The sequence below is a fragment of the Watersipora subatra genome, chromosome 11 (assembly GCF_963576615.1).
Source record: "Watersipora subatra chromosome 11, tzWatSuba1.1, whole genome shotgun sequence".
In the NCBI taxonomy this organism is placed as follows: Eukaryota; Metazoa; Bryozoa; class Gymnolaemata; order Cheilostomatida; family Watersiporidae; genus Watersipora; species Watersipora subatra.
Window position 1 is genome coordinate 45,231,248 of NC_088718.1, and position 26,914 is coordinate 45,258,161.

The 26,914-nt window shown below is 39.5% G+C and overlaps 1 protein-coding gene across 3 annotated transcripts in view; it reads right to left on the minus strand.

Moving 5' to 3' along the window:
• LOC137408311 (calmodulin-binding transcription activator 2-like) overlaps nucleotides 1–26,914 on the minus strand; it is a 36,946-nt gene that overhangs the window by 4,365 nt on the left and 5,667 nt on the right. For all 3 annotated transcript variants that reach the window (XM_068094794.1, XM_068094795.1, XM_068094796.1), the window contains 20 exons: nucleotides 24,968–25,067; nucleotides 20,274–20,341; nucleotides 18,366–18,575; nucleotides 17,843–18,047; nucleotides 15,942–16,147; nucleotides 13,538–13,756; nucleotides 11,853–12,153; nucleotides 9,824–9,991; nucleotides 9,257–9,364; nucleotides 7,530–7,670; nucleotides 7,223–7,351; nucleotides 6,615–6,753; nucleotides 5,455–5,571; nucleotides 5,122–5,197; nucleotides 3,821–3,958; nucleotides 2,868–3,020; nucleotides 1,385–1,485; nucleotides 1,133–1,270; nucleotides 423–581; nucleotides 11–222 (listed from right to left, as the gene is read on the minus strand). In XM_068094794.1, coding sequence (XP_067950895.1) covers nucleotides 11–222; nucleotides 423–581; nucleotides 1,133–1,270; nucleotides 1,385–1,485; nucleotides 2,868–3,020; nucleotides 3,821–3,958; nucleotides 5,122–5,197; nucleotides 5,455–5,571; nucleotides 6,615–6,753; nucleotides 7,223–7,351; nucleotides 7,530–7,670; nucleotides 9,257–9,364; nucleotides 9,824–9,991; nucleotides 11,853–12,153; nucleotides 13,538–13,756; nucleotides 15,942–16,147; nucleotides 17,843–18,047; nucleotides 18,366–18,575; nucleotides 20,274–20,341; nucleotides 24,968–25,016 — 3,037 coding nt within the window. In that variant the 5' untranslated portion in view covers nucleotides 25,017–25,067. The remainder of the gene's footprint in view (nucleotides 1–10; nucleotides 223–422; nucleotides 582–1,132; nucleotides 1,271–1,384; nucleotides 1,486–2,867; nucleotides 3,021–3,820; nucleotides 3,959–5,121; nucleotides 5,198–5,454; nucleotides 5,572–6,614; nucleotides 6,754–7,222; nucleotides 7,352–7,529; nucleotides 7,671–9,256; nucleotides 9,365–9,823; nucleotides 9,992–11,852; nucleotides 12,154–13,537; nucleotides 13,757–15,941; nucleotides 16,148–17,842; nucleotides 18,048–18,365; nucleotides 18,576–20,273; nucleotides 20,342–24,967; nucleotides 25,068–26,914) is intronic.

Genomic DNA, 26,914 nt, shown 5'->3' on the forward strand with positions numbered 1-26,914 from the left:
AGATTCTTACCGGCGTTGAAATACTCTCCAAGAATCTGAGCGCTGGGTGGTGGGCTGTCTGATCGCCCAGTATTATAGGAAGTTGAACTGGCAGCAGAAGTCGCTCGTTGACTTATACCAGCTGCTTGATGATAGTAAGGGTGAAGGCCTGGTGAGTGGCCACTCGTCACCGGCTTGTATATCGAGTCGGCACTGAAACATGGACTGGCCGACAGACGCCTCCTACAAGAGTAAGTGGTTTGACTGTTGGAAGACGCAACAATTAAACAATATATATACTCTAAACATGAGGATTCCATTATATTGAAATCAATGATAATGATGCTTGTCTATAGTACCTGCTAAAGTTGTCAATCTCAACTAGAAAGTGGCAAATAGCATGCAAAAGACAGACATAAATAAAATCAAGCTGGCTCTGGTACCTGTTCCATTCCTCAACCCAGTCACCAGTGAGAGGTGTACAAACCCCACTGTCCTCAGCACAAGAAGGAGTTGAGCTATAAGATGACCTCGAAGAACTCCTTTCTCTATAAGACATCAACGCCACAGAACTGCTGTCATCTGATGCTGAAGTTTTAATTCTGCAATTAATTCAATTCTGCAATTTGATTGAGCTGAACTAAAATACGTTGTGATTCAACTCTGCAGCAGAACATGAATGCTTGATAAAGTTCACTGAATGACGCATTTAGTCCGTGAGCTAGCGGGTAGACCTATTTAGAGAAAGGAAAGATGCCGGGCTCCTGACTAGACGCCTAGACTCTTGACTAGTGCAAACAATGACAAACTAAAAAAGGCTTCAACTTAGAAATAAGGTACAAAATGAAACTTATTCTTTCGAATTCCTTCTGGAGATGAAGGGCCAGAGTAATGCTACAGTATATCAGTCAGCTTTAAAAAACACCATAGATAATGGAACTTACATGATAATTGAATGAGTTGTGATGTTACAGCAATAATAGCTGGCATCATATATAAACTGAAATAAGGAGGCAACAGGCTGAGGTAGGTAAATACATATCAGACACCTGCCGTTAAATGTTGACTTGAACTCAGCCGTATTTGACATACACCAAGATTTCAACTGAACTAGACCGACTAGTCACTGAAATGGAATAAAAGCTTTAAATACCTGTCCGGGATTGCCGCTATGATGTGCTCAGCAAGGGTGCGAATTCTAGAGTTGTCCCTCTCTGGCTCGGTTGTGCTCGAATTTTCATTATCGGATAGCGCTTCCACATCGACAAAAGTGTCCTCATCGTCTAGGTCTCTGTAGATAAAACACAGGCCTGTATGTGATGAAAGTTTGGAAAATGTTTAGGCAACCATTGAGAACCACTTACTAGAGAGCATGAGATGATTAAAGAGGAAGCAAAAAACAGACCTCGGCTGTTGCTCAGGGGCCATACAAAAGGCTCCGGCCTCGTGGTGAGGCACAAGGTATGATGGATGAACTGCGTTTGGTGTGCTGTTGTGCCGGGTTATCTGTAAAAGGTGTTTCAGTTATATCTTCACCGAGGTGAATCAGATGCTGTGTACAGATCAGATGCACTTCTGTAAGAGTATTCATTATGACAATATCCTAAGAAGGTTGGAGAGAGCTATTGATGCCACAGCTGTTATTTGTGCAAACATTTGAGAAGAGAAGCGGTCACTGCGGTCTCAAATACAAATACAAAAAGTTTAAAAATGAACTTGAACAAAAATTTTACCAAATTGTATCGGAAAGTATCGGTATTTTTCCATCATTTGTGGATTGTTTTTGATGTTTAGGATTGTCTGACTGCCAGGATGTTTCAAGATTAAAATCTTTAAAACTTGACCATAGTTAAAGCACTCGGATCAAGCGAAGAGGAAATATGGCATCTATAGTTGCAAAAAGACCAACAAAATAGAGACGCGTAATGACTCAACTTGAATGTAATGGTTGATATCAACAATCACACCGGTAACAACCAGTGACATCATTGCACACGTCTTTGCTTTCTGAACATTTCAATCGTGAGCAAGTTTTATCGATTTTAAACTTGAAACATTCGAACAATCAGATCACCTCAAATATTAAAAACAATTACAAATGATAGAAACTACTGATACTTTCCGATAAAATCTACAAAGATTGTGCCTAAGTTCATCTTCAATTGTTCGTAAGCTTTTCCCCGCTTCATAGTTTATAATTAAAATAATGCTTTGATACCTAATCCTTGGCATCACAGCTAATACCCTAGGACACTTATGTATTCGCCTCATCTAACTTTTGCGTTTTCGCGGAGTCATCCTCTCTCGAAAATTTCATGAGCGAAATTAAACTATCTTAATGAACGAGCGACAACGCGGAATTAAATAGCTTTGTTCATTGAAAGTCCAAGAAACAAATGGCAGCAAGCGATCAAATTGCATTATCGATCTCGGCCACACAATTCTACCTGCGGTTCACAATTACAAATTAGTCCCAAATTGAAAAAATTTTCTTACTGGTGAACCGAACCTGAGGAATCTAATTATGTTTGTTCCACTGCATTTATTTTCACATCACTATATTTTCGCACTCATCAGAGCTGCGAAATTAAGTTGCAGCGAAATTTTACTCTGTATGCTACTCACGAAACTAAATACTAGCAAAATATAAGTGTCCTATGGTACTACCATGGCATGGCATGCAGATGATATGAGCTCAACAGACCAGTAGAGTCTGCACCCAGATGCCTTCACCAATCAGTTTAAACATAATAAAATTTGCCACTATTTAAACCAACAATAACAAAACAGATCATACAAAAGGTGGCCGAACACCATAAATTAAGTACATGTAGCATTAGTAGCAACAAAATAGAATAGACAGGGTGGTTCGACGGGGTCAGACTTACGGGTGGGTGCCGAACAGGAGAGACCCGTCTCACAGGAGAGACTGACCTCCTAAGAGTGTGTTTGGATGGACTCGGCATAGGAGAGAAATTGTTAAGACCTTGAGAATCAAGTTTAGACTCGAGCACCACCTGCTCCTCTTGCAAAAGCATTTCCTACAAAAAGTATTTCCAGAAAAAAATTCAGGTTTCAGCGTGCTTCTCAAATAGTTGGGAGAATGAAAAACAGCTGATGAACAAACCTTTGGTGATTGTAATTGGGGAGCCAAGCCAATGAGTGGGAAAAGATGTAAAAGAGCAACTTAAGTTCTAACCACCTGCCCCTTACCTACATCCGTCACTCAATAACCACCGCCCCTTACCTTCATCTGTCACTCAATAACCACCTGCCCCTTACCTACATCTGTCACTCAATAACCACCTGCCCCTTACCTACATCTGTCACTCAATAACCACCTGCCCCTTACCTTCATCTTTCACTCAATAACCACCTGCCCCTTACCTACATTTGTCACTCAATAACCACCTGCCCCTTACCTACATCTGTCCCTCAATAACCACCTGCCCCTTACCTTCATCTGTCACTCAATAACCACCTGCCCCTTACCTACATCTGTCACTCAATAACCACCTGCCCCTTACCTTCATCTGTCACTCAATAACCACCTGCCCCTTACCTACATCTGTCACTCAATAACCACCTGCCCCTTACCTTCATCCGTCACTCAATAACCACCTGCCCCTTACCTACATCTGTCACTCAATAACCACCTGCCCCTTACTTTCATCTGTCACTCAATAACCACCTGCCCCTTACCTTCATCTGTCATTCAATAACCACCTGCCCCTAACCTACATCTGTCAGTCAAGCAAAGAAGGTAATGGAAAAAGCTTGGCTGCCATTATATTGCAGATAGGTTGACTACGAAATTCATGCTACAGAAAAGAGCACTGACCACAATATGTTGGTTCTTAAAGGCCCTAGCTAGGCTGAGTGGTGTCATGCCATCATTGTTGACTTCATCTAGTGACATCCTGTCCATGTAGTACATAACAAGCGCTGTCTCCATGCGACCAAGTGCACATGCCCAGTGCTGTCAACATACATTGCATGATTAAACAGCGACAGAAAGGAGTTGAGAAATTTTTATCATGTGAAAGGTAATAATGTACTCATGAAGGTGCAAAAAAAGATTGGTTATGAAATAACTGACAGAACAATCTTCTAAAGGGGCAGACAATTGTTAAATTACAAAGAGCTCAACAACGTTATAAAAAGAACAAATCATCATTCTATATGTTCGAAACACTGCCTAACCAAAGCTGAATGTAAACCTACTTGGTAGTACAATAGAAAGAGAGAGGGGAAAGAGAGAGGAAGGGGCGAGAGAAGGAGTAGAGAGAGAGGGAGAGATATATGGGGAGAGCGAGGGAGAGAGCGAGGGAGAGCGAGAGGGGAGAAAGAGGGGGAGAAAGAAGGGGGAGGAGAGAAGAGAAGGGGGGGGGGAGAAAAATGAAAAGAGAGGGGGAAGGGAAAGGGAGACAGAGGGGGAGAGACAGAAAGGGAGACAGAGGGGGGGGAGAGACAGAGAGGGAGAGACATAGAGGGGGAGAGACAGAGGGAGGAGAGACAGAAAGAGAGAGAAAGGAGGGAGAGAAAAAGGGAGGAGAGAGAGAGAAAGGGGGGAGAGAGAGAGAAAGGGGGGAGAGAGAGAGAGAGAAAGGGGGAGAGAGAGAGGGAAAGGGGGAGAGAGAGAAAGAAAGGGGGAAGAGAGAGAGAAAGGGGGGAGAGAGAGAGAGAAAGGGGGGGGGGGGAGAGAGAGAGAAAGGGGGGAGAGAGAGCGAAAGGGGGAGAGAGAGGAGAGAGAGAAAGGGGGAAGAGAGAGAGAAAGGGGGGAGAGAGAGAGAAAGGGGAGAGAGAGAGAGAAGGGGGGAGAGAGAGAGAAGGGGGGAGAGAGAGAGTAAGGGGGGAGAGAGAGAGAAAGGGGGGAGAGAGAGAGAAAGGGGGGAGAGAGAGGAGGGGTGAGAGAGAGGAGGGGGGGGGGAGAAGAGGGGAGAGAGAAAAATGGGGAGAGAGAAAAGAGGAGTGCCGCACATCGTCATGCCATCCAGACGACTAACAGTATAGGTTAGACGGCATCCATAAACATATGTTTATGAAGTCATCCAAAACAAAAGCTAATGAAAATTGCATCTTACAAAATAAACTTCAGAGCTGACTCAACACTAAGGCAGCGCTACCAGAATTGAATCATACCAGTGCAATGCATCCACCATTATCCTTTGTTCGTGTAGAAACCTCTCCATCCAGCAGCTCACAAGAACTCTCCTCTCTACAAAGCAAACCGAAGCACGCGTAGTACTATAATAACTATTAACTGCACATATACTGCATGTACACTAATACTAGCTATATATTTTTCATCTATAACCTTGTCTATGACTACAATATATCCTGAACAGTTAATTTAGAGTAAAATATAAGGCACTTACAGAACAGAAAGCAGTTAGCTGTGTATAGCCATAATTCTACCTATTTTATTGTTACAGTAGAGTCCAGGAGGTCAACCAACATACTAGAAACACCCACCTCCAGCACTTGAGCAACTCAAGCAGAGATCTGTATCCAAGAGCGGCTGCCAGATGAAACAAAGTTAAACCTTTATAAGACGGCTTTGGTAGACTCTCTTTAGACCTCCACTTGTATCTAAAAGACCGTCAACTACTTTGTGACTGACGAATGCGCAGCTAAGCAATAGCCATTTTTAATTAGACAGCTGAATGTACTACTAATACCCGGCGTTGCACGGGTAATAAAAAAAGGCTTATGCACAGATAATTTGTTCTTAATCAATGTATACAGCATTTACCGTTTTAAATTTTAAATAAACGCGTTTATTTATTTCTGTGTGCTATAAGTTTAATTTAGTTTATGCTATATGTACGTATATTTATAGCATTTTGGGAAAGTCTGACCATGTCTGTTTCTTCTAGTAGTTTAAGCGCATAACTGAAGCGTGCGTATTGTAACCAATCACCAATTTTAACAGTGATTGGCAGATGTAATAAGTAGGTACACAACTATTCCATAGTATGCCAAGGTAGCTATGTTTTGCCTGTTTGCAAAACTGGAGTTTCTGAATTGAATTACAGTGCGAAGCAGTTTGTTTGTTGGCGTGCTTCAATTGCTATAACTGGACATACACACAACAGATCAACAAACACTAAAATCTACATAATTATATAGATCGTATGACCAAAAAATTTAAGGATAATTCATAAAGTATTGTGTAAACAATTGGCAAAGCATTCTTTAATGAACATAGATGAAAATGATTTTATAGAAGCCTTCAAATAACTCTGAATTGAATAACCAGGTAATGTAACGATAAACAAAAGACACATCACCTGGTTAGTGCTGGTTTGACAGCGCTAACCAGGTGATGTGACAATAGAGAAGAGACAGGAGACTAACCTTATGAAAGCACTAACCAGGTGATGTGACAATAGAGAAGAGACAGGAGACTAACCTTATGACAGCGCTAACCAGGTGATGTGACAATAGAGAAGAGACAGGAGACTAACCTTATGAAAGCACTAACCAGGTGATGTGACAATAGAGAAGAGACTGGAGACTAACCTTATGACAGCACTAACCAGGTGATGTGACACAAGAGAAGAGACAGGAGACTAACCTTATGAAAACACTAACCCAGTGATGTAACAATAAACAAGAGACTGGAAGCTGACCTTTTGACAGCGTGCAGTAAAGCTATGACCATTTGCTCAAGATTCATTTGGTCACGAGAGATCGGTGCAGGAAACAAGACATCTAGCCGACATTTGATGAGCTCAAGTCGGTCGAGAAGCGCCATCTGAAGACGAGACTCTACAAACCAGAACCATCTTGAGTTGACCCTTGTAAGTTTCAAACCCATTAAAAGTACAAACTCAAAATAACATTGTTGACTTTGGCCTAATAGCCTGAACACAGAATAGAAAGTAGGAGTTGTACACCTATTCTTATAATTGTTATCAGAGGTTCATTGATGGTCATTCGCAAAGGCTATGCTCTGTATCGAATATGAGTAAAACTATTTACTACTTGCTCAATACCTATTGGACAGGGTTAATTTACTGTTAAAAAAGAAGTTAGAATGCACAATATGATGTATTTAACAATGTTTGCTGTCTAAGCATAGGAAACATAGCGGGTACTATGAATGTTTGTACCAAAGTAGGACACAGCTTTGCACCTGCCATTGATTAGGTGCCACTGTTCCCTTATGCTATCTAAAAACAACTGTCTTAAGCTCCATTTTATCCTAATTACCACCATAAGCTGACCCTTGACTGACCTTCACACAGAAACCATGATCTGTAGCGAGATAACTCAGACTGCTGGTCTCGAAATTCGAATTTGCTGCTCTCTGATATGACCTTGCCGTCATATGCAACCTTGACTTGCACTTCCCCATGCTCGTGCGCTACAATTATAATCAATACATTAATGCACTGTATAAAAACAAAATAATTCATAGAATCTGGAGCACCCATGCTGTGCCTAAATATAGCAGACTTCTTCAAGTGCTAATTAATGCAAAAGGAGACGACTCTTGGTTTTATATTAAGCAAACTTAACAGGGATGACGGAACTGAAAATACCTGGTGTGATGCATGAGAGAACTCCATCTTGTACGAGATCTGCCTTGACTGTTTTCTCCCCAAACAAGCAAGTGTAACCACTGCTATCATCTTGATCCTCACCGTGCCTCCACGGGCCAACCAGCAGCACTTTGCAACCACCTGCCCAAACATGTCACATTTGTGTGAAGGGGCCGTAAGCACGGAATTTAATAATTGTGAAAAGTGATGCAGCGGTTTTCCTAAAGGTCCTCTCAAATCATGTTAGGGTAAAAACTTCACGTAACACCACATTATTAGGGGGTCTTTGGTGGAAATTTACCAAATTTCAAAAATGTGAATGCATATTTGGTCTCGACAAACAACTACTGTACAGCCCTGACCAGTTATTGGACGACCTATAAAAAAATGGTGATGCATCGCTTACAAAATGTCAATCTGAGTTCCTATGTGGTTCAACCAATCACAGTCAATTTTTGAAAGAACGACCTTTTGATAGTAGTATGCGCAAAACATTTTAGTTAGCGTTAGATTTGACCTTGAATGACAAACTCCAAAGCATCACTTGAGTATTTTATATCTTAGAAACTCATTAAAGGATATTAAAGATTTCACAAAATTCTAGTACATTTTATCAGAAAGTATCGCTACATTTCTATCTTTTGCAACTTTCTTTTTTACATCGACGTGATCTGACCGCCAGGATGTTTCAAGACTAAAATCGACAAAACTTGACCGCGGTTAAACGCTAAACAAATACGTGCAAAATGATGTCACTAGTTGTTATTGCTGCGATAGTTGATATCAGATGCTTTCAAGTTGCAGCGTGATGTGTACCTATTCTGTTGATCTCTTTACAGTTATAGATATCATAAACACAATTTCACTTGATTTGAGCATTCAAGTTTAGTCGATTTTAATCTTCAAACATTCTAGCAGTCACAACATCTCAAACATCAAAAGCAATCACAATTGATAAAAAATATTGATACTTTCTGATGAAATCAACTAAAATTATGCCTAACTTCATCGTTAATAGAAATGATACGAGGAGACAAAGATGGTCCTTCAAGTGCCCTGACAATAATTTACCTCTATTCTATACGATAACTGAGAAATTCAACAATACAAAAATTGTGCACAATTATTTTATATGCAACGTTCAAGGGACATTAAATCACTGCTGTTAAGACCTTAAGCCAATTAAGGTCGGCTGCCCTAAACAATGAGATGCAATGTTTTCATATTTCATCAAATTACAGAACAAAACAGCAGTTGTTTATGAGCTGTGGCCAAGCATATATGTTCACTTTAATTTAGTAACAAAAAAACTGATGTTTCAACCGACCTGAAATTTGGCTACTCTACATAAAAGACACGATTTAACAACATGCTGTTAACAGCTAACAGATGTTAACAGCTAACAGATGTTAACAGCTAACAGATGTTAACAGCTAACAGATGTTAACAGCTAACATATGTTAACAGCTAACAGATGTTAACAGCTAACAGATATTAACAGCTAACAGATGTTAACAGCTAACATATGTTAACAGCTAACATATGTTAACAGCTAACATATGTTAACAGCTAACATATGTTAAAAGATTGTCTCTTGTGAACATGACCCAACAGGAACTTCAAGTATTTCCCCAAAGTCCTCTTCAACTACTGTCCTTCGCCTCCCTGCTAGCTGATCATGATGATTTACCCTCACTTAGCTAAGTTAGGCATCTCTTCAAACTTACCATTGGAATATGACCATTCCGGAGCAAGTGCTTTCAGCGTAACCTTTCCAGTCAAAAGGTCAAATTTATCAGCAGCATCCGGCATAAGAGTTGCTTGAGATAATTCTTCTGCAATTCAAACACGGTTTCAATCTACAGACATGTAAATGAAAACTTCAATATTAAAGCAAACCGTAACATAACACACGCGGAGGGCATGTCTTTGTACTCTGATGTTGGTTTGAGGTATTTTCAGCTGTTACTTTATTAATTCTAGAAAACCTGCTTGTGATGAAATTTTTTAACAGTAACTAATGATGTCCGATACGCTGTACGCAGTTATGCTATTTCTTAACTAGAAGGCAATTCGCTCATGGGACACACTCAGACTGAAAGAGCTGATTATAGAGTAGTGAGAGTTGCCATAGAGGAAACCATCAAATTATCAACAAAATTCGAGATTCCGCTAGGAAAATGTAACCCGAGATCTTAAATCCTTCACATCTTTTGCTAGCACTCCTTGCTAATATACTATTCATGTGTAATACTTTGGTTTACCGACCAATTTAGTGAGCGGTTGTAACTCACCATTTACATTGAGTTCAGCAAAAAGGTCAAAGTTGCTGTCAAGTTGAAGATCCTCAGAAAGATCGCCGGCATGTGCTGGAGAGAAGGAATTTGGCATGTTGGCTGCCAGTGTCGAGCTGATCTCTTCTGCAGTCATATCAGTGATGTCTAGAGATGTAGGGAGATCTTCTGTAAAAGGTGAGTCTGCTACAAACATAAAAGAAAGCTAACTTGTATTTATTCACTAGCAATAAAACACTTGAGAATAGTTAAGCATAGAGAAAGTGAGAGTCACTGCAGTCCAACACAGTGATGTTGAACTGCAGTGACTCTCAACAGATAGAATAGAGCTGAATCATTGTTGAGGCACTCGAAAGACTATCTTTGTCTCCTCTGCCCTCTTTGTCTCATTTCAAATACTCGTATGAGTTCTCTCCTTTGAGATAATAAGGGAACTAGAAGTGCAGATTTAAAGACAACCAAATTAACTACAGAATTAAAAAAGGTCTGCACAAAGTAGAATTTGAGAACATCACAGACTTGTATACACACATAGTATTTGTTCTCTACACCCTAGCTCTCACTATTTTTCTTATCAAATTCCAGTTAGTAGACTGTCTGTCAGTGTTCAGGCTACTCTGCATGAAGTGATTAGAGAGAGGGTGAGAGGATAAAGTGGAAAAAAAGAGAGAGAATAGGGAGAGAGAAAAAGGATAGTGAAAGGAGAGAGAATAGACAGCGAAGGAAGGAGACAGAGTGAGAACGAGGAGAAAGAGAAGAGAGAGAGGCAGTGAGAGAAAGAAGTAAAGCGAGTGATTTATAGCTCAGATTCTCTTCCTGTTACCGACAGTAATGTTTTCTGGGAATTGAGGGCAACCTACACCTCACATATCTGGCACTCTAAACTACTAGATCGCGGCTGCTCCTGTGTAGGTCTGGAGTGCCTGTGAGCAACAAGCTTAGGTTTACTTCTCAGCAAGTCACTGTTGGTAATATGAAGAGCAACTTTAAATTACTCTCTCTGTCACATCAACTCATGCAGCTCAGCACTTCGAGAGACAGTCACTTGCTGAGACAGTCACTTGCTGAGAGACAGTCACTCACTAAGAGAATGAAAGAGAAATTTACTGACATGAAATTCTATATTCATCAACAGCAAAGTCTTGTGTGTATTCCAATGAGGTTAAATAGAACTTGCTAGAAACTCTTCAAAACTTTTATTTTAGAAAGAATGGAAGCTATTGTCTTCTCTTACTCTGATTTTATCACCAAAAGTGGGTTAGATAGGGTTTTAAGTGAGTTAATGCTCACAATCCCCTTTCATACGTCTTACAGTCACGGTGACTAAAGTTTTTGGCTGGATATAACACTTTTAATGCACACGTAATTATATTTTTACTTGAAAAAGTCTATAAACTTAGATATGGAGACTTTATTGTTTGTGAGTTTATTGGGACAGTTATAAGCACTCAATTCCATCACAGAAAGTTGATTGGTGTCAGTCTGTTAGTCCGCATACTGACAGGAAATCAACTAACTGGAGTTTGGTAAGAAAATATTTTTACTAGTAACTTAACAAAAAAAGAACTTTCAAATACTTTCACAAAAGCAAATCGCTATGAACATAGTCGACAATGACGTACACTTATCAACTGCAGATGCAGAAAAAATGTCAGACAAGCAATTGTGTTGAGAGCTTATTTTACATAATATGCAGTTCATTTAGAAGGTTCGGGAGCTGACGAGCTTTACCCAAAATGTAAATGGCGCTACTGAGCAATAACATTATTCTAGCATGACAAATCGTCTATATTTCAAACATAGCGCAGCATCTGTACAGCACGGCAGCTTATCAACACGCAAGATATTACTGCCTAACCATAGGCAACAACTGGTGCAGCCTGGCAGCGCCAAAGGTTTGCTGAGCGACATGCAAGCCCCATAGCAATCCTCAGGTTCTCATTAAAACAATGGGGTGTGATGAAGAAGCCCAACTCAATCGTAGTTTAGTTCATTACAAGCCTAACTTAGCCTAACGATTGGTAGAAACCTGTGAGCTGCTGCGTGGTATCCATGAGGAGTTGTGGGTCCCTGATGGATGCTGCCTCTACAGCGTTCACACTTGCTCCATGCTGATTCTGCTGACAAGGAGTGTGAAGAGAAGGTGTATCCGTCACGACCTGACGAGGAAGACTCGCCATGCCAAATACACTAGAGTTGCCTGCTCCTGAACACTGGCCAGTAGACGAATTGAGTATGTATCCAGTCTGAGATTCATTGGTCACATTGATAAGTGGAGGTTGAATGGTTGATGAGGTTTGAGCATCAGAACTGAGGCAAGGTAAGTAGACCTAAGGATACCATAGCGGTAGAGTAGACAGTAGAGTAAACAGTAGAGTAAACAGTAGAGCAAACAGTAGAGCAAACGGTAGAGTAAACGGTAGAGTAAACGGTAGAGTAAACGGTAGAGTAAACGGTAGAGTAGACAGTAGAGTAGACAGTAGAGTAAACAGTAGAGCAAACAGTAGAGCAAGCTGTAGAGTAAACGGTAGAGCAAACGGTAGAGTAAACGGTAGAGTAAACGGTAGAGTAAACGGTAGAGTGAACGGTAGAGTGACGGTAGAGTAAACGGTAGAGTGAATGGTAGAGTGACGGTAGAGTGAACGGTAGAGTAATCGGTAGAGTAAACGGTAGAGTAAACGGTAGAGTAAACGGTAGAGCAAGCGGTAGAGCAAGCGGTAGAGTAAACGGTAGAGCGAACGGTAGAGCGAACGGTAGAGCGAACGGTAGAGCGAACGGTAGAGCGAACGGTAGAGCGAGCGGTAGAGCGAGCGGTAGAGCGAGCGGTAGAGCGAGCGGTAGAACGAGCGGTAGAGCGAGCGGTAGAGCAAACGGTAGAGTAAACGGTAGAGCAAACGGTAGAGTAAACGGTAGAGTAAGCGGTAGAGTAAACGGTAGAGTAAACGGTAGAGTAAACGGTAAAGTAAACGGTAGAGTAAACGGTAGAGCAAACGGTAGAGTAAACGGTAGAGTAAGCGGTAGAGTAAACGGTAGAGTAAACGGTAGAGTAAACGGTAGAGTAAACGGTAGAGTAAACGGTAGAGTAAACGGTAGAGCAAACGGTAGAGCAAACGATAGAGTAAACGGTAGAGTAAACGGTAGAGTAAACGGTAGAGTAAACGGTAAAGTAAACACACACTGAGTTAATCTGCGAAGTCAATTCTAAGATAAGTGTAAACAGATACTGAGTGAGAGTAAAGCGAAACAAGGAACACAAATCAAGATAATCCAGAAGTGCTGCAATTACAAGAAACTGAACCTGTGTAACAACATTAACTGGTCCAAATAGATCTACCTGCTAAAATTGTTATCTGCTAGTTGGTAACATAAAATGTAATTAGCAGGTAAAATCGCTATCTGCTAGTAAGTAGCAAGAAGCATAAGTATTGATCAGTAGCAAAAATTGCTTAACACTAGTTAGTTCTAAGAATCGCTAACTGGAATTGTTAAATTAATCAGCAGGTATATGTTAATTGCTAACTAGTAACTAGAATAACTAAAAGAATTGCTAAATGCCAATCAGTAACAAGAATTGCTAATTGCCAGTTATTAGTAAGAATTGCTAGTTATTAACCAAACTTGCTAATCGCTAATGCCTCCTATAATTTATTAACAATAAGCAATCGCTGAATGATGTCTAACTAGCCCAAATGCTAGTGCTATAGCAACACTAACCTGGCTACTGCCAATGCTGGTTATTGGCTGACTCGCTGCCGTTTGAGAGGGTTGTGTGGGTTGCGTAGCCAATGCCTCGCACATGTATTGATCCGCGGTAGCGATTGGAGCTTGGGTAGAAAGGTTGACGAGTCCAACAGAACTGGTCTGTTGGACTCGTTGAATCACTGGTGGAGTGCTGATAGGCGCGAGCAATAGCTGTACATTATTGCTAGGTATCTGTAAGTGAAGCAGAGGAATTATCTCCATATGATATATTCATAAAACGGGTGTCAATACTAGCGACAAGCCGGGATAACTTCAAGATGGTAAAGAGTCGATATAATGTAGCTACAGCGAGTAGAAGAAACCATCGTCCAAACAGTTACAAGTTAAGCAGAAAGGCTATATGATATAGTTTTACGTAAAGTCCAATGATCAACAGATGAAGATTCTAAGTTGGTTAGGTAGCAATAGAAGAGAAGATAACTTCACATAAAACCTAATAGATGAAAGTTTGCAATCCCACGGACAACAATGAGAGAGAAGATAACTCTCTACCACACTCAATAAATGAAAGGTCCTAAGCGCTTGGACAGCAATGAGAGAGAATATAACTCTTTAATACACGCATAAAATGAAAGTTCATAAGCTTACGAAGGGCTATGAGAAGGAAGACAACTTCATATGACAGTAAATGATTTTGACGAGGTAATTGCAGATGTTTCTAAAGTGAGGGAAGTTACTATAGTAGAAGGAATATAGTCAGCCTTACCATGGTCACGGAGACTGAATATATAATATGTAGGCCTATAATAAATAGGTATGTCCAGTAACTTATCAACCTAGCATTAGCTGTACTTGATACAGGTTATATATACTGTATAGGTATTCAGTTTAGCTAATTATAATAAAATAATAACATTTAAACTTATAAATATATAATAATAATATAGTTATTACAGCTAGAAACGCCAGTTTCGTAAAGAATCATAAAGAAAAAGCAATCAATACACTATAATCTATATATATATAGTTCTCAAAGTATGTCATCTGTCTTCCGTCGTCAAATGTATATCTGTATGCATTCCGGCTATAGATACAGCTTTGGCGTATGCTGATTATTTTACAGATGCAACAACGCGTCACGACGCTCCTGTTAAGAAATATTTTTCATAAGGTTCAATTATTATATTCTTCTGGCGCAGACAGGTATACTGTATTCGTGAGAAGAGCCTCGACATTCTCTCACCTTTCGGTCAGACAAAGTACGATATCTCATTTTTACATTTGTACCAGTATTGAGAGATAATAGTATCGTCCTTTTCCTTTTTTACAAAACCTTTTCCTCATGATATGAAGTTTGAAAGTTACAGTTTGACATAGTTTGAAAACCTTTACAGTTGTTTTTATTTTCTATTTAACTATTTCAACTACAAAAAACACTTCTCTCATAATATATAGTTGGAAAGTTAGAATGGCACATATTGTTATATGTTAAATACAAATCAATTTTTTTAACCAAAGACTTTTTTACTACCCAGGCAACGCCGGGTAGGACAGCTAGTAGTATATAATAGTACTTGTATAAAAAGCTTTTCAAATTACCACCTGATGAGAGCAGACCTATGTCTGTTTGAAACAGATCTGTCATGATTTGCTAACAGCTAAGTACTCTCCATAATAACATTTAGACTGTTATAAAGATATAATTATAAAATAGTTATAATGCTAGGACAATATTTTATAATAATAATATACAATACATTACATTAGTAATAACTAGGTAGAACATTTTGAGCCATTATCTGTGAGACTAAAGAGAGAATGGTGAGATGAATAGTGGTAAAAGTTGCTAGTCTGAAGTCACAATCTTTGTTTGTTGTCATAAAACTTGTTTTATACTATAAAAACTCTTTGGTTTTGCTGGTAAAAGAACTTCATAAATACCTCTCTTAGTCCCATTGATTTACTATTGAGACTACGTTTATTTTAGACATAGCAAGGGTGGAATATCAAGACAAACGGGTAGAAGGTAAACATTATTAAATAGGCAGTTGTCCACTTTAAGCTCCTTCAATAGAGAAGTCACTTTGCGAATGATCTGAGGAAGATAATCCTCACAATACAAAATGAAGGGGATAACTCCACATTAAAGTGTGGAGTTGAATTTATGTAATGCGAATGGATATATTGATTACTGACAAGAATGGCAGCAATATTCAAGCATCAGATTTAACGAGCAGGATTCAGACTGTTCCCCATTTGTCAAAATTGAAAATATATCAGTCTAGAGATGAAGGAAGGTAATGACTGCTTCCCTCAGTAGCGACTTTTATTATCAGTTAATGACCGCTGGAGTCGATCAAAGGAGGCACTATCGTGCTATCTGTTATTGATTAAGTATGCATGTTGAGAAGTAAACCTGAAAAGTTGGATTCTGAGGTGCCTGCACAAGGTATGAGCCGTTGTTGCCTAGACTTAGCACCCACTGCGCAGTCACTTGCACTCCGTCCTCACTCGTTTGACTGGCAAGAAGGTTGTCAATGATTTTGTTTATAGTGGCGGGGGATGGAGGTGAAGCAAGAGAGAGATTCTGACAACCGGTCATGAGATCCGTTGACATATCATCTGGGAAAAAGAATGAAAGCTACATTTAAGAAAGGCACGAGCATCATCTGAGAACACATACTTATGTACAATAACCTAAAAATAGAAACAATAAGGAGAGCACAATCGCTTGATAACCATATATACAGGTAGTTGGCATGACAAATTTACTACTGCTCTGGCTGAGCAGTAACTCATTTGTGATATAAACATTACATCATGTACTAAGAGAGTCGTGTACTAAGACAGTCGTGTACTAAGACAGTCGTGTACTAAGAGAGTCGCGTACTAAGAGAGTCGCGTACTAAGAGAGTCGCGTACTAAGAGAGTCGCGTACTAAGAGAGTCGCGTACTAAGAGAGTCGCGTACTAAGAGAGTCGCGTACTAAGAGAGTCGTATACTAAAACAGTCGTGTACTAAGACAGTCGTGTACTAAGACAGTCGTGTACTAAGACAGTCGTGTACTAAGAGAGTCGTATACTAAGAGAGTCGTATACTAAGAGAGTCGTATACTAAGAGAGTCGTGTACTAAGACAGTCGTGTACTAAAACAGTCGTGTACTAAGAAAGTCGTCTACTAAGAGAGTCGTGTACTAAGAGAGTCGTGTACTAAGAGAGTCGTGTACTAAGAGAGTCGTGTACTAAAAGAGTCGTGTACTAAGAGAGTCGTGTACTAAGAGAGTCGTGTACTAAGAGAGTCGTGTACTAAGAGAGTCGTGTACTAAGAGAGTCGTGTACTAAGAGAGTCGTCTACTAAGACAGTCGTGTACTAAGAGAGTCGTGTACTAAAAGAGTCGTGTAATAAGAGAGTCGTGTACTAAGACAGTCGTGTACTAAGACAGTCGTGTATTAAGAGAGTCGTGTACTAAGAGAGTCGTGTACTAAGAGAGTCGTGTACTAAGACAGTCGTGTACTAAGAGAGTCGTGTACTAAGAGAGCCGTGTACTAAGAGAGTCGTGCACTAAGAGAGTCGTGTACTAAGAGAGTCGTGTACTAAGAGAGTTGTACACTAAAAGAGTCGTGTACTAAGACAGTCGTGTATTAAGAGAGTCGTGTATTAAGAGAGTCGTGTACTAAGAGAGTCGTGTGCTAAGAGAGTCGTGTACTAAGAGAGTCGTGTACTAAAAGAGTTGTATACTAAGAGAGTCGTGTACTAAGGCAGTCGTGTACTAAGGCAGTCATGTACTAAGAGAGTCGTGTATTAAGAGAGTCGTGTATTAAGAGAGTCGTGTACTAAGGCAGTCGTGTACTAAGGCAGTCATGTACTAAGAGAGTCGTGTATTAAGAGAGTTTCAATAGTAAATCAATGGGACTAAGAGAGGTATTTATGAAGTTCTTTTACCAGCCGTGTACTAAGACAGTCGTGTACTAAGAGAGTCGTGTACTAAGACAGTCGTGTACTAAGAGAGTCGTGTACTAAGAGAGTCGTCAACTAAGAGAGTCGTGTACTAAGAGAGTCGTGTACTAAGACAGTCGTGTACTAAGAGAGTCGTGTACTAAAACAGTCGTGTACTAAAACAGTTGTATACTAAAACAGTCGTATACTAAGAGAGTCGTGTACTAAGGCAGTCGTGTACTAAGGCAGTCATGTACTAAGAGAGTCGTGTACTAAGAGAGTCGTGTAATAAGATAGTCGTATACTAAGAGAGTCGTGTACTATGAGACTCAAGCGCTATAAGAACTTAAAACTTTTCCGAGTCTATCGCAACAATCTTACACATCGGATATATCTGCTCGGCAAGTTCGGTCCTGTCCCAGACTCGCTTGTCGCAGTGCCTTAGGCTAGGCATTGGTGGTTCCTGGCCCTCAGCAGGAGCATTTAGATAGTGGACTAGCATAATGGAGGGTCGATCAGGCAAGTTGTAAGAGCGCCTGTGGAAGGATGAGAGAATAGCAGAGTGCGTGTAGTATCCGTTGACCAGCTACAAGAGTAACATGTTAACATTCAGCTGTTAAAGAGAACGGCAGCGGATCGCATCCACTGGCAGCGGCTCGCATCTACTGGCAGCGACTCACATCTGCTGGCAGCAGAGCGACTGTGTGGATGCCCCTATCAAATCTATGAAGCATTGAAGATATTTGACCAATAATTTACTGAGCCAAGGCCTCCAGAAAATTCACACAACTCACAATACAACAATGATCAAATTGAGATTCAGGGCATTCAAATGAAAATAGTAATGAAACATTCTCATCAACTAGCGGAGTTGCCTCATATGATTTAACATCTTCATGCTTACATCAGCTCCTTTGACTCTAAGTCGCATGTGATCTTCCCTAGCGTGTTTTCCATCCTTGCGCTTTTTCCAGACGTATCCGTCCCGGCGGTAGTTGAGACCCTCAGTATCTCGGTCATAGAGGATTACGCTGCCATTGGGAGGACGGATATGAGTGCTGTGGCTGAGCCAGGCCGCATGCTGTGACGTTGCCGTGAGGATAGCGTATATCTCCTGCAGAGGTAAGAGTGTGACATGAAACTCAAAGTACATAAATTACATAAGTACTGTTTCAGCTTATTCAGGTTCTTCAATATCTTGGCTTTCAAATGAGCCATTGTTTGACATGGCGAGACAGATATTGGTTGGTGTTTATAGGATTTTCCCAGAGCTCCGCAGAAATCTACAATGGTATAGGCTCAGAAATTGTGATGTCACAATTTTTATATTCGGTATTGTGTGCTCCTACCGCTTATTTTATCGCTTACCGCTTATATTTATCAATTACGATAATGACGCTCGTGGCATGCGAAGGTAGGACAACTCCAGAGACACAATGAAGATAACAATAAATCAGTGTCATTAGCTCTCAATTTACAGATTATTTTTTTATAATAAATAACTGAGATTTCAAGCATCATACTATATTTTCCCGATGATATTATGCACTAGCCCTCTCTTTTTATTGTGATGTTAAGGGGCAAGACTGAGGCTAATTAATTTCAAGCATTGCGTGATCTCGCAAGAGTGCAATTTACACATAGTAATAGGGCCATGCCACTGCAGGTCACAATTTAATCGATATGATTCCATTACCTTTACCACCATGGGTGGTTAACAACCAGGTATGTTGTTAGTAGTCATTTCTGTTTTTGTTTAATTTTGTTGTAGAAGTCAATTGAAATAAATCAATGGTTGGGGTTGACTCACTGCACTCCGGGATTGTTCAAAATAGAGAAGCCTACTGTAAATAACTTAATCTGCCTATAAGCTAGTATCATACACAAAGTGATTAATTTAACTGTCCAGTACACCTGTTTTCTATTTTCCATAATTATACTGTAATTTATTCGAATATAATATAAATATTTTAACTTTTATATTTTTTCCCTTTGATATTTAATTACTAATTAGTTATTAATCAAGTTATTAATCATGTTTGTATAGGACAAACATTGCCATCATATAAAACGATGTGATAATAATTACTATAAATGTTTAAAATGAACGAAGTGAAAAAGTAAACTTTAACAATCACCTGAAATCTATTAACCCAGAACATGTGTTTGTATTGGTCGGGCGATTATCTAGAATGCTAGTTTATTATGAGCGATTTTTGGGTTTTACAGCACCGATTGTCACAGAAAAGCGCAGCCTCAATAGCAGTGAAAGAGATCGACTACTTAAGGCTAAATGATAATTATGACATCCCATTGTGGGAACCACAACCAAATGTCTTTTTTATTGCAGGACATACTTTTGACACCCTGTTTTTCATAGTTCTATTATTCTTTGTGTATTGAATATAGGCTTATTCGAAAGCCAAGACTCTGATGTACTGAAATATATGATAAAAGTACTTATGTAATTGATGTGCTTTAAGGAAAACCTGCAACAATATGGCCAACCAGCAACACTAAGGCTAATCTCAGTAAGTTGATGGCAATTGGCAATAAGTCATAAATATAGAAAAGAGATTACTAGACCTGAAATATCAGACTTGCAATTAATATATAATTAATGTATTATAATTGATAACTAAATATTAATTGTAATATATAATAAATACTTATAATTAATAATCATAAAAGACGTTCTATTCGCAGCTGAGTATTTATTTGCACCTGCACTAATGAGACTAACTAGAGAGATCTGACGATATGCATTTATTCAGTGAGTAGCAACTCCCTAAAGATATATTTAACAACTCACCTCACTTGACTTCCATCGATATTGCCTTCTCTGAAAAAGCTCTGCTGCGATGACTGGTGCTGGGACTTCTACAACAAAGTGAGAAAAAACACAATTATTATAAAACTTCTCATTGAATGCCACCTCTATTTGAATGTCACCTCTAATTGAATGCCACCTCTAATTGAATGCCACCTCTATTTGAATGCCACCCTAGGGGAAGGGTTGAAAAATACAGCGCCACTCTTTAAATTGAATGCCACCACTATTTGACTACCAATTTGACATTCTTTGATCTTTACAAACCCATAATAGAAAGTGATCAGTAGAAAAGTGTCTAAAAATAGCCCTAATAATAACTCAGTTACAACAATAACAATTAATTCTCTTGTGGTTGCTGTTCTTTGTGAAATAAAAAAGCTTCACGTTTTAATCAATTAATCAAAATAATTAATAACTGTATCCAGCCAATAGTAGTTCCTTGTTTAACTCCATCTGATACTAGACGTATATAAAAAACAGTTTAGCAAAATTGCTGAGGCCAATGTCATTAATATCGCTCTGCCTGAGAAGAGTGCAAAATATAGGCAACATTAGCATCGTTTCGTTCGGAAAAGGGTTAAATTTATCTTCCTAAAATTCTGACGAGGTGGTAGAAAAATACAGCGCCACCCTCTATTTGAACATCACCTTGAATAAAACACTACTATGAAGAAAAGGTTGGAAGATATAGCGTCATAGCATTAAATGAAAGGTTTTACAGCACACCAGCGCAAAGCAGCAGAGATCAACAATCCTTTTGTTGAAACATTTACATAAAGTGAGAAGGTTTATGTGCATGTTAGCACTAAAGTCTGATTGGCTGCTTATTAGCCTGTTTGCAGATTCACAGCTAAGGATTATACTGAGACAAACTAGAACCTCAAACAACTTAGCTCGATATCGTGCGGCTGGTCAAAATTTAATACAGTGCTAGCAGTATTACTGTGACAACTTGTACAGAGAGTAAGCAAGGGGTGATCAATCTCGAAAGAGCTAGCAATTTGCATACTTGAGATTGTGGAATGGAATTCTTTTTACAGCTGGCATGATTTCCAAACCAGCGAGGCCAGTCATCAGCAATCAATGAATGCAGTATAGGTGTATTTAGTTGTGTGATCTGATCTCCTTTAGGTACCAAAGGATATTAGTGTAATCATAACAATGTTCTCTTTAGAAATCATTGTAATGCGCAATATATCTGTCCCAATACTCCCTGTACTGAACTCAACACACCTGCCCTCACTATCACACATACTGAACTCATGACACCTACCCTCACTGTCACACGTACTGGACTCATGACACCTCTCCTCATGGTCACGTGCACTCAACTCTTCACACCTGCCCTAACTGTCCCATGCACTGAACTCATCACACCTGCACTCACTGTCACATGCACTCCACTCTTCACACCTGCCCTCACTGTCACATACACTGAACTCATCACACCTGCCCTCACTGTCACATGCACCGAACTTATCAGACCTGCCCTCACTGTCACATGTACTGAACTCATCACACCGGCCCTCTCTGTCACATGCACTGAACTTATCAGACCTGCCCTCACTGTCATATGCACTGAATTCATCACACCTCCCCTCACTGTCACATGCACTGAACTCATTACACCTGCCTTCTCTGTCACATGCACTGAACTTATCAGACCTGCCCTCACTGTTTCACGTACTGAACTCAGCACACCTGCCCTCACTGCCACACAACACTGAGCTCATCACACCTGCCTTAACTGTCACAAGTACTAAACTCACCACATCTCCCCTCACTGTCACATGCACCGAACTTATTACACCTGCCCTCACTGTCACACACACTAAACTCATTACACCTGCCCTTACTGTCACATGCACTGAACCCATCACACCTGCCCTTACTGTCCAATGCACTGAACTCATCACACCTGCCCTCACCACCTCATGTGTTGAACTCGACAAACCCGCCCTCACTCTCTCAAAAGCCATTTCCCAACAAATTTTCAATTTCAAAAGCTTTGAAGGGAAGATTTCACCACGGATAATGCTGACTACAAGAGAAGATATGCAAGCAGGTGATTTATGTAATTTGTCAGCTACCACTTGAGGATTAGTCCTGGACATGTAAATACGATAGACACTTATTTGGTACTTGTGCCAGAAGCTAACTGTATCATGTTCACGCATTGGCTAATTGACACTGACATGAATTGTATTTCTATAGCCCAGACATCTGTTTAGCCATAAAATCTGTTTCCAGAAGTCGTTTGTCGTTCTATTAATGGCACATTCATTGCTGAAACATGAATGAGAGTGACTGTCTTTTTATGGAGAACTGTATAAAATGTTGCAAGTTATTCTTTACCCGCGACATCTCTGACAAGACAAGATAAAATAAAACACAAGATAGTTGTGTCAAAAGCAACCTCAGCACAGTTGCCATAAGCTATTACAGCAGACTTGACAATATAATAAAAGCTTGATGAGATGCTAGAAACAATTTAACACCTAAACAAAATTTTTTTGGGATCTATATCAGAGTTTTGTTGATCTATGGCAGAGTTTTATCGACATGCCAGAGTTGGCAGGGAAGGCTATTGAGGAGTTGCACAAATTTGATTGTTTCTTGGTTCACCTCTGAATGATAATAAAAGCAATTATTGCTGTTTCGCTTTATCCTGCTGAAGGAAACACCTTAAATATCACAACATTTATTCCCATGCATCAGAATATCAATCGTTTTTTTTAATTTTAGGCCGAAAGTGTTCATCAATGAAATAATCATTAGTGATTTGAGTAAATTTGAAATTCCTTGAATGGCTTCCAACAAATATTTCTCACACATTTTAGCGAATAACAATGTGGAACTAGAGAACTTAATCAATTCAGAGTGACAGCCAGTAACCATGTTAGTAACAAATTAACTTGACTATCGACCGTGTTGGTTCTATAACAACATTATAATGTCAACAGAACACATTCAATTGAAGCTGGGCAGCCTTGAACTACATACAGTGTGTTCGACTGCGTGTGCCCGCGCACCTGATAAAAATGAAACAAAAACCAGCATCTTGCCAGTAGTATTAGTAAGTGATATTAGTAGTAGTGATAGACCACAAATATAGCACTTGGTACAAAAGACTGCTGGACTCCAACGACAGATTATCGGCTAGTGCAGACCACTCTCATTTGCTCGGACGAGCTACAGATTGGACCATGTCCGGACATCAAAAATTGAATACTGTACATTATACAGGCCATATTGTCTCCCCCCTAAACTCTTAGGGTAGAATATGGTACAATATACATATACATTATACAGGAGAGAGTAAATATATATTACTTCATTGGCAATATCTTTATTTCAGAAATATAAATTTTTTTCAAATTAGGCCATACAACAATAGTACAATAAAAAAACAAAAAAAAGCAACAGTTAGCCATAAAAATCGAATAAATAGTTTGACAAATAGTGTTTAAAATGCCTTTCTCTGCTAAGAGAACGGATATTAGGTGGAAGGTTGTTGAAGCAGCTGGCGATGATATTTTCAAAATAGTTGTTAGTGGTTGTATGTTGAGTTGAAATGAGTTGAGAACCTGTAACTGTCACATAAAAAACGAGGACACAAACCATGAAAAATCTTAAACCGTGAATTGGAGTAAAATAAACATTTAGCATAGGCAGAGTAAAATGCAAAGATTTGGAAACATCATTCATTGAAATAATATATGCAGAAATATGATATAGATTTGCAATTAGTCGAAATGCTCTTTTTGCAACAAAAATCAATCCTTTGTAAAATGTCTTGAAGCTAGATTATAATAAATTTGGATACCATAAATAATAAAATATGGTTATATCTGCAACAGGTACAGTTGTACCGTATAATATTAATAATAACAAGCCAACATTACAGTAAGCACTTTGACAGGAAACTCATGTGCATGCGTCATCTGCCTGGACAGCACCTATCAGTCGGTTTTTATGTTTTGGACAGACACGGCCGCATCGGCCAGTTGAAAGACCAGTGAAGTAAAGTCGGAAGAAATGAGGTCGACTATATACATAGAATGAAAGTTACAGAGGTTGTGTTGCTATTATTTGAGAAATTAACGAAAAATTTAGCAAAACCTGTACTATAATAAGAGTTGTGCCTGTCCATCCAAAGCCATTGTTAGAAATTGAGATAAAAGATTGCAATGAATGGGTATCGAACCCATGATTTTCAGTTTGGTACACCAACTCTCTAACCTCTGCCTTCCGGTATTCCATAAAAACTGTGCAAATGTTTATTCTCTGTGCTTCATGGTGCGAGTGACAGTCTCTCACAGCACACCTGACTGCCACCGTACTAGTACACAGGAACTTAAGAGTTGCTATTATTTCAGAAGTTAACAGAAATTGAGCAAAACCTTTACTATAATAAGAGCCATCTTCATCCGATGTCAGGCTAAGAGCGATAGGAAAAAGATTGCACCACACAGGAATTGAACCCAAATATTTGAATCATCAGCCATGCGAGCTACCATCTGCACCACTTCCTCCACCAATTCACATCCAAGAATAATTGCGAACATAGTTATTACACCAAGAGACTGCCAGCGTACTGGTATCTATAACTCTTGTTGCCCTAATTACTACACTAACAATATTATATATTAAATAAACTGCTATACACTAACCACTCTTGATGCTGTTAGGGAGGATGTTGGGAAGGAGAGTCTCTGTCATAGCTCCGCTACCAGACTTTAGACCGTCATCACTGCCTGCCAAGCCAGAGTTCTACAAGAGAACCGAAGATAATGTACAGTCTAAATGCCATGCACCGCTGCCTTACCACATCATAATAGATCATAAATTTGACGCATGACCTAAATGTCATGTATGTTCAATATGCGTAATAGGAGAGAGTTAGTGGTTAGCAACATCCTGTTCACCAAAGATGTGAGCGTCCCGGTTTACAGATAAACAGAAAGTGAGATAGAATTCAACATTAGCAGATTCAGCTATGTGGCATTGACCTTGTCTTACGGACTACTAAACACTTGTTGATGACAAAGTCTTGACTGAATCCAACGTGTTTTTATTGTATTAATTTCATTCTGTACTTCAAATACTCACATACTTAATTTACACAAAATGTTAGTAGATTTTATTAGAAAGTATCAGTATTTTTCTATTATTTGCGATTGTTTTTGATGTTTGAGGCGATCTGACTGTCAGGATACTTTAAGATTCAATTCGACAAAACTTTAACTCGCTTAAAATGCCCAAAAAAATTACAGGACAAAATGACATCAGTAGTGGCGCGGCTGCTTGTCTCTTCTGTTATATATCGGCTATCGTGGTCAAGTTGCAGCATTACGCGTATCTATTCTGTCGATCGCTTTGCCAAAGTGCAACTATCGATGTCATAATCCTGTGTCACTTATATCTGCGCGCTTCATGAAAGGATTCCATTCAAACTATTATTTCTCAGGACTGGGTCTACAAGACAAAGGTTACACGAAATTGAAGCTTGATGTCTCAGCTTTATATTGATATTAGTATCACTTGCATCACTTCAATGAGTCAACCTTTGGTCAATAGCTTGCTTTTATCAACTCATAGCTACAGCTACTATAACTGTGACTTCAGAACCTGAGTGGTTTAACAATAGTTTTAATAGTCATAGTCAAAGTATTCCTACAAAGTTGATTGGCTAACCAGCTAGAGGACAACATATGACCATATCATCGGGCTGTGAAGCAGCCATAACATATGGGGCTGGATGCATACGAGTTATTACAGCAATCAGGCCAGCTACTGTAGTAGTGTTCCTAGAAAGGAACTGGTGAGAAATACAGAACGGTCACATGATCCACGTTTACACATGACTACTTGAATGACTCTATTGTTTTCAAAACAAGGATGGATTTGCATAACCAGCTTAAAAGCAATAAAAGGTAAAACCAAATTGCACCAGTTAAGGCTGGTTCACACTATATCGTCGTATCTCAGCGTTGCTGCCACAATACTTCGGTGATCATCAATAATAACAATGTTCACACTATCACAAACCTATCCCATTTGCATCAGGAAATACTCCGTATCGTAATGTTCCCATTTCTCTTTTTAAATTTTCGCGAAGAAACCTCTTTGTTCTCGCGTGCTGGAATCAAATACTAATCTCGCAGCGGCTATCATAAACGGATATGAATAAATCATGCTGTCCGCGGCCCCGAATTAATATCGATGTTCAAAATATCACAAACCCATCCGCGTTTGCTTCAGAAAATACTTCGTGACGTAGTGTTCTCTTTTATCTTTTTAAATTTTCGGGAAGAAATCATTGTTTTCGCGTGCTGGAATCAAATAATAGTCCCGCAGCAGTTATCATAAGCGAATATGAATAAATCACACTATCCGCGAATTACTATTGCCGAAATGGTTCATATTTGAAAAGGCAGTCGTCGATGTTCAGCGAAATATCGGGAAAGTTTGACAGCGGCAACCTTTCCCGACGTGTCTGCAATGCTTCGTCGATGCCATCGGTTCATGATTCACATTATCGATGATGAACGTCGAAAGGAAAGCGCTGAAAAACGGCGATATAGCGTGAACCAGTCTTGAATGCTAGCGAGGCAAAG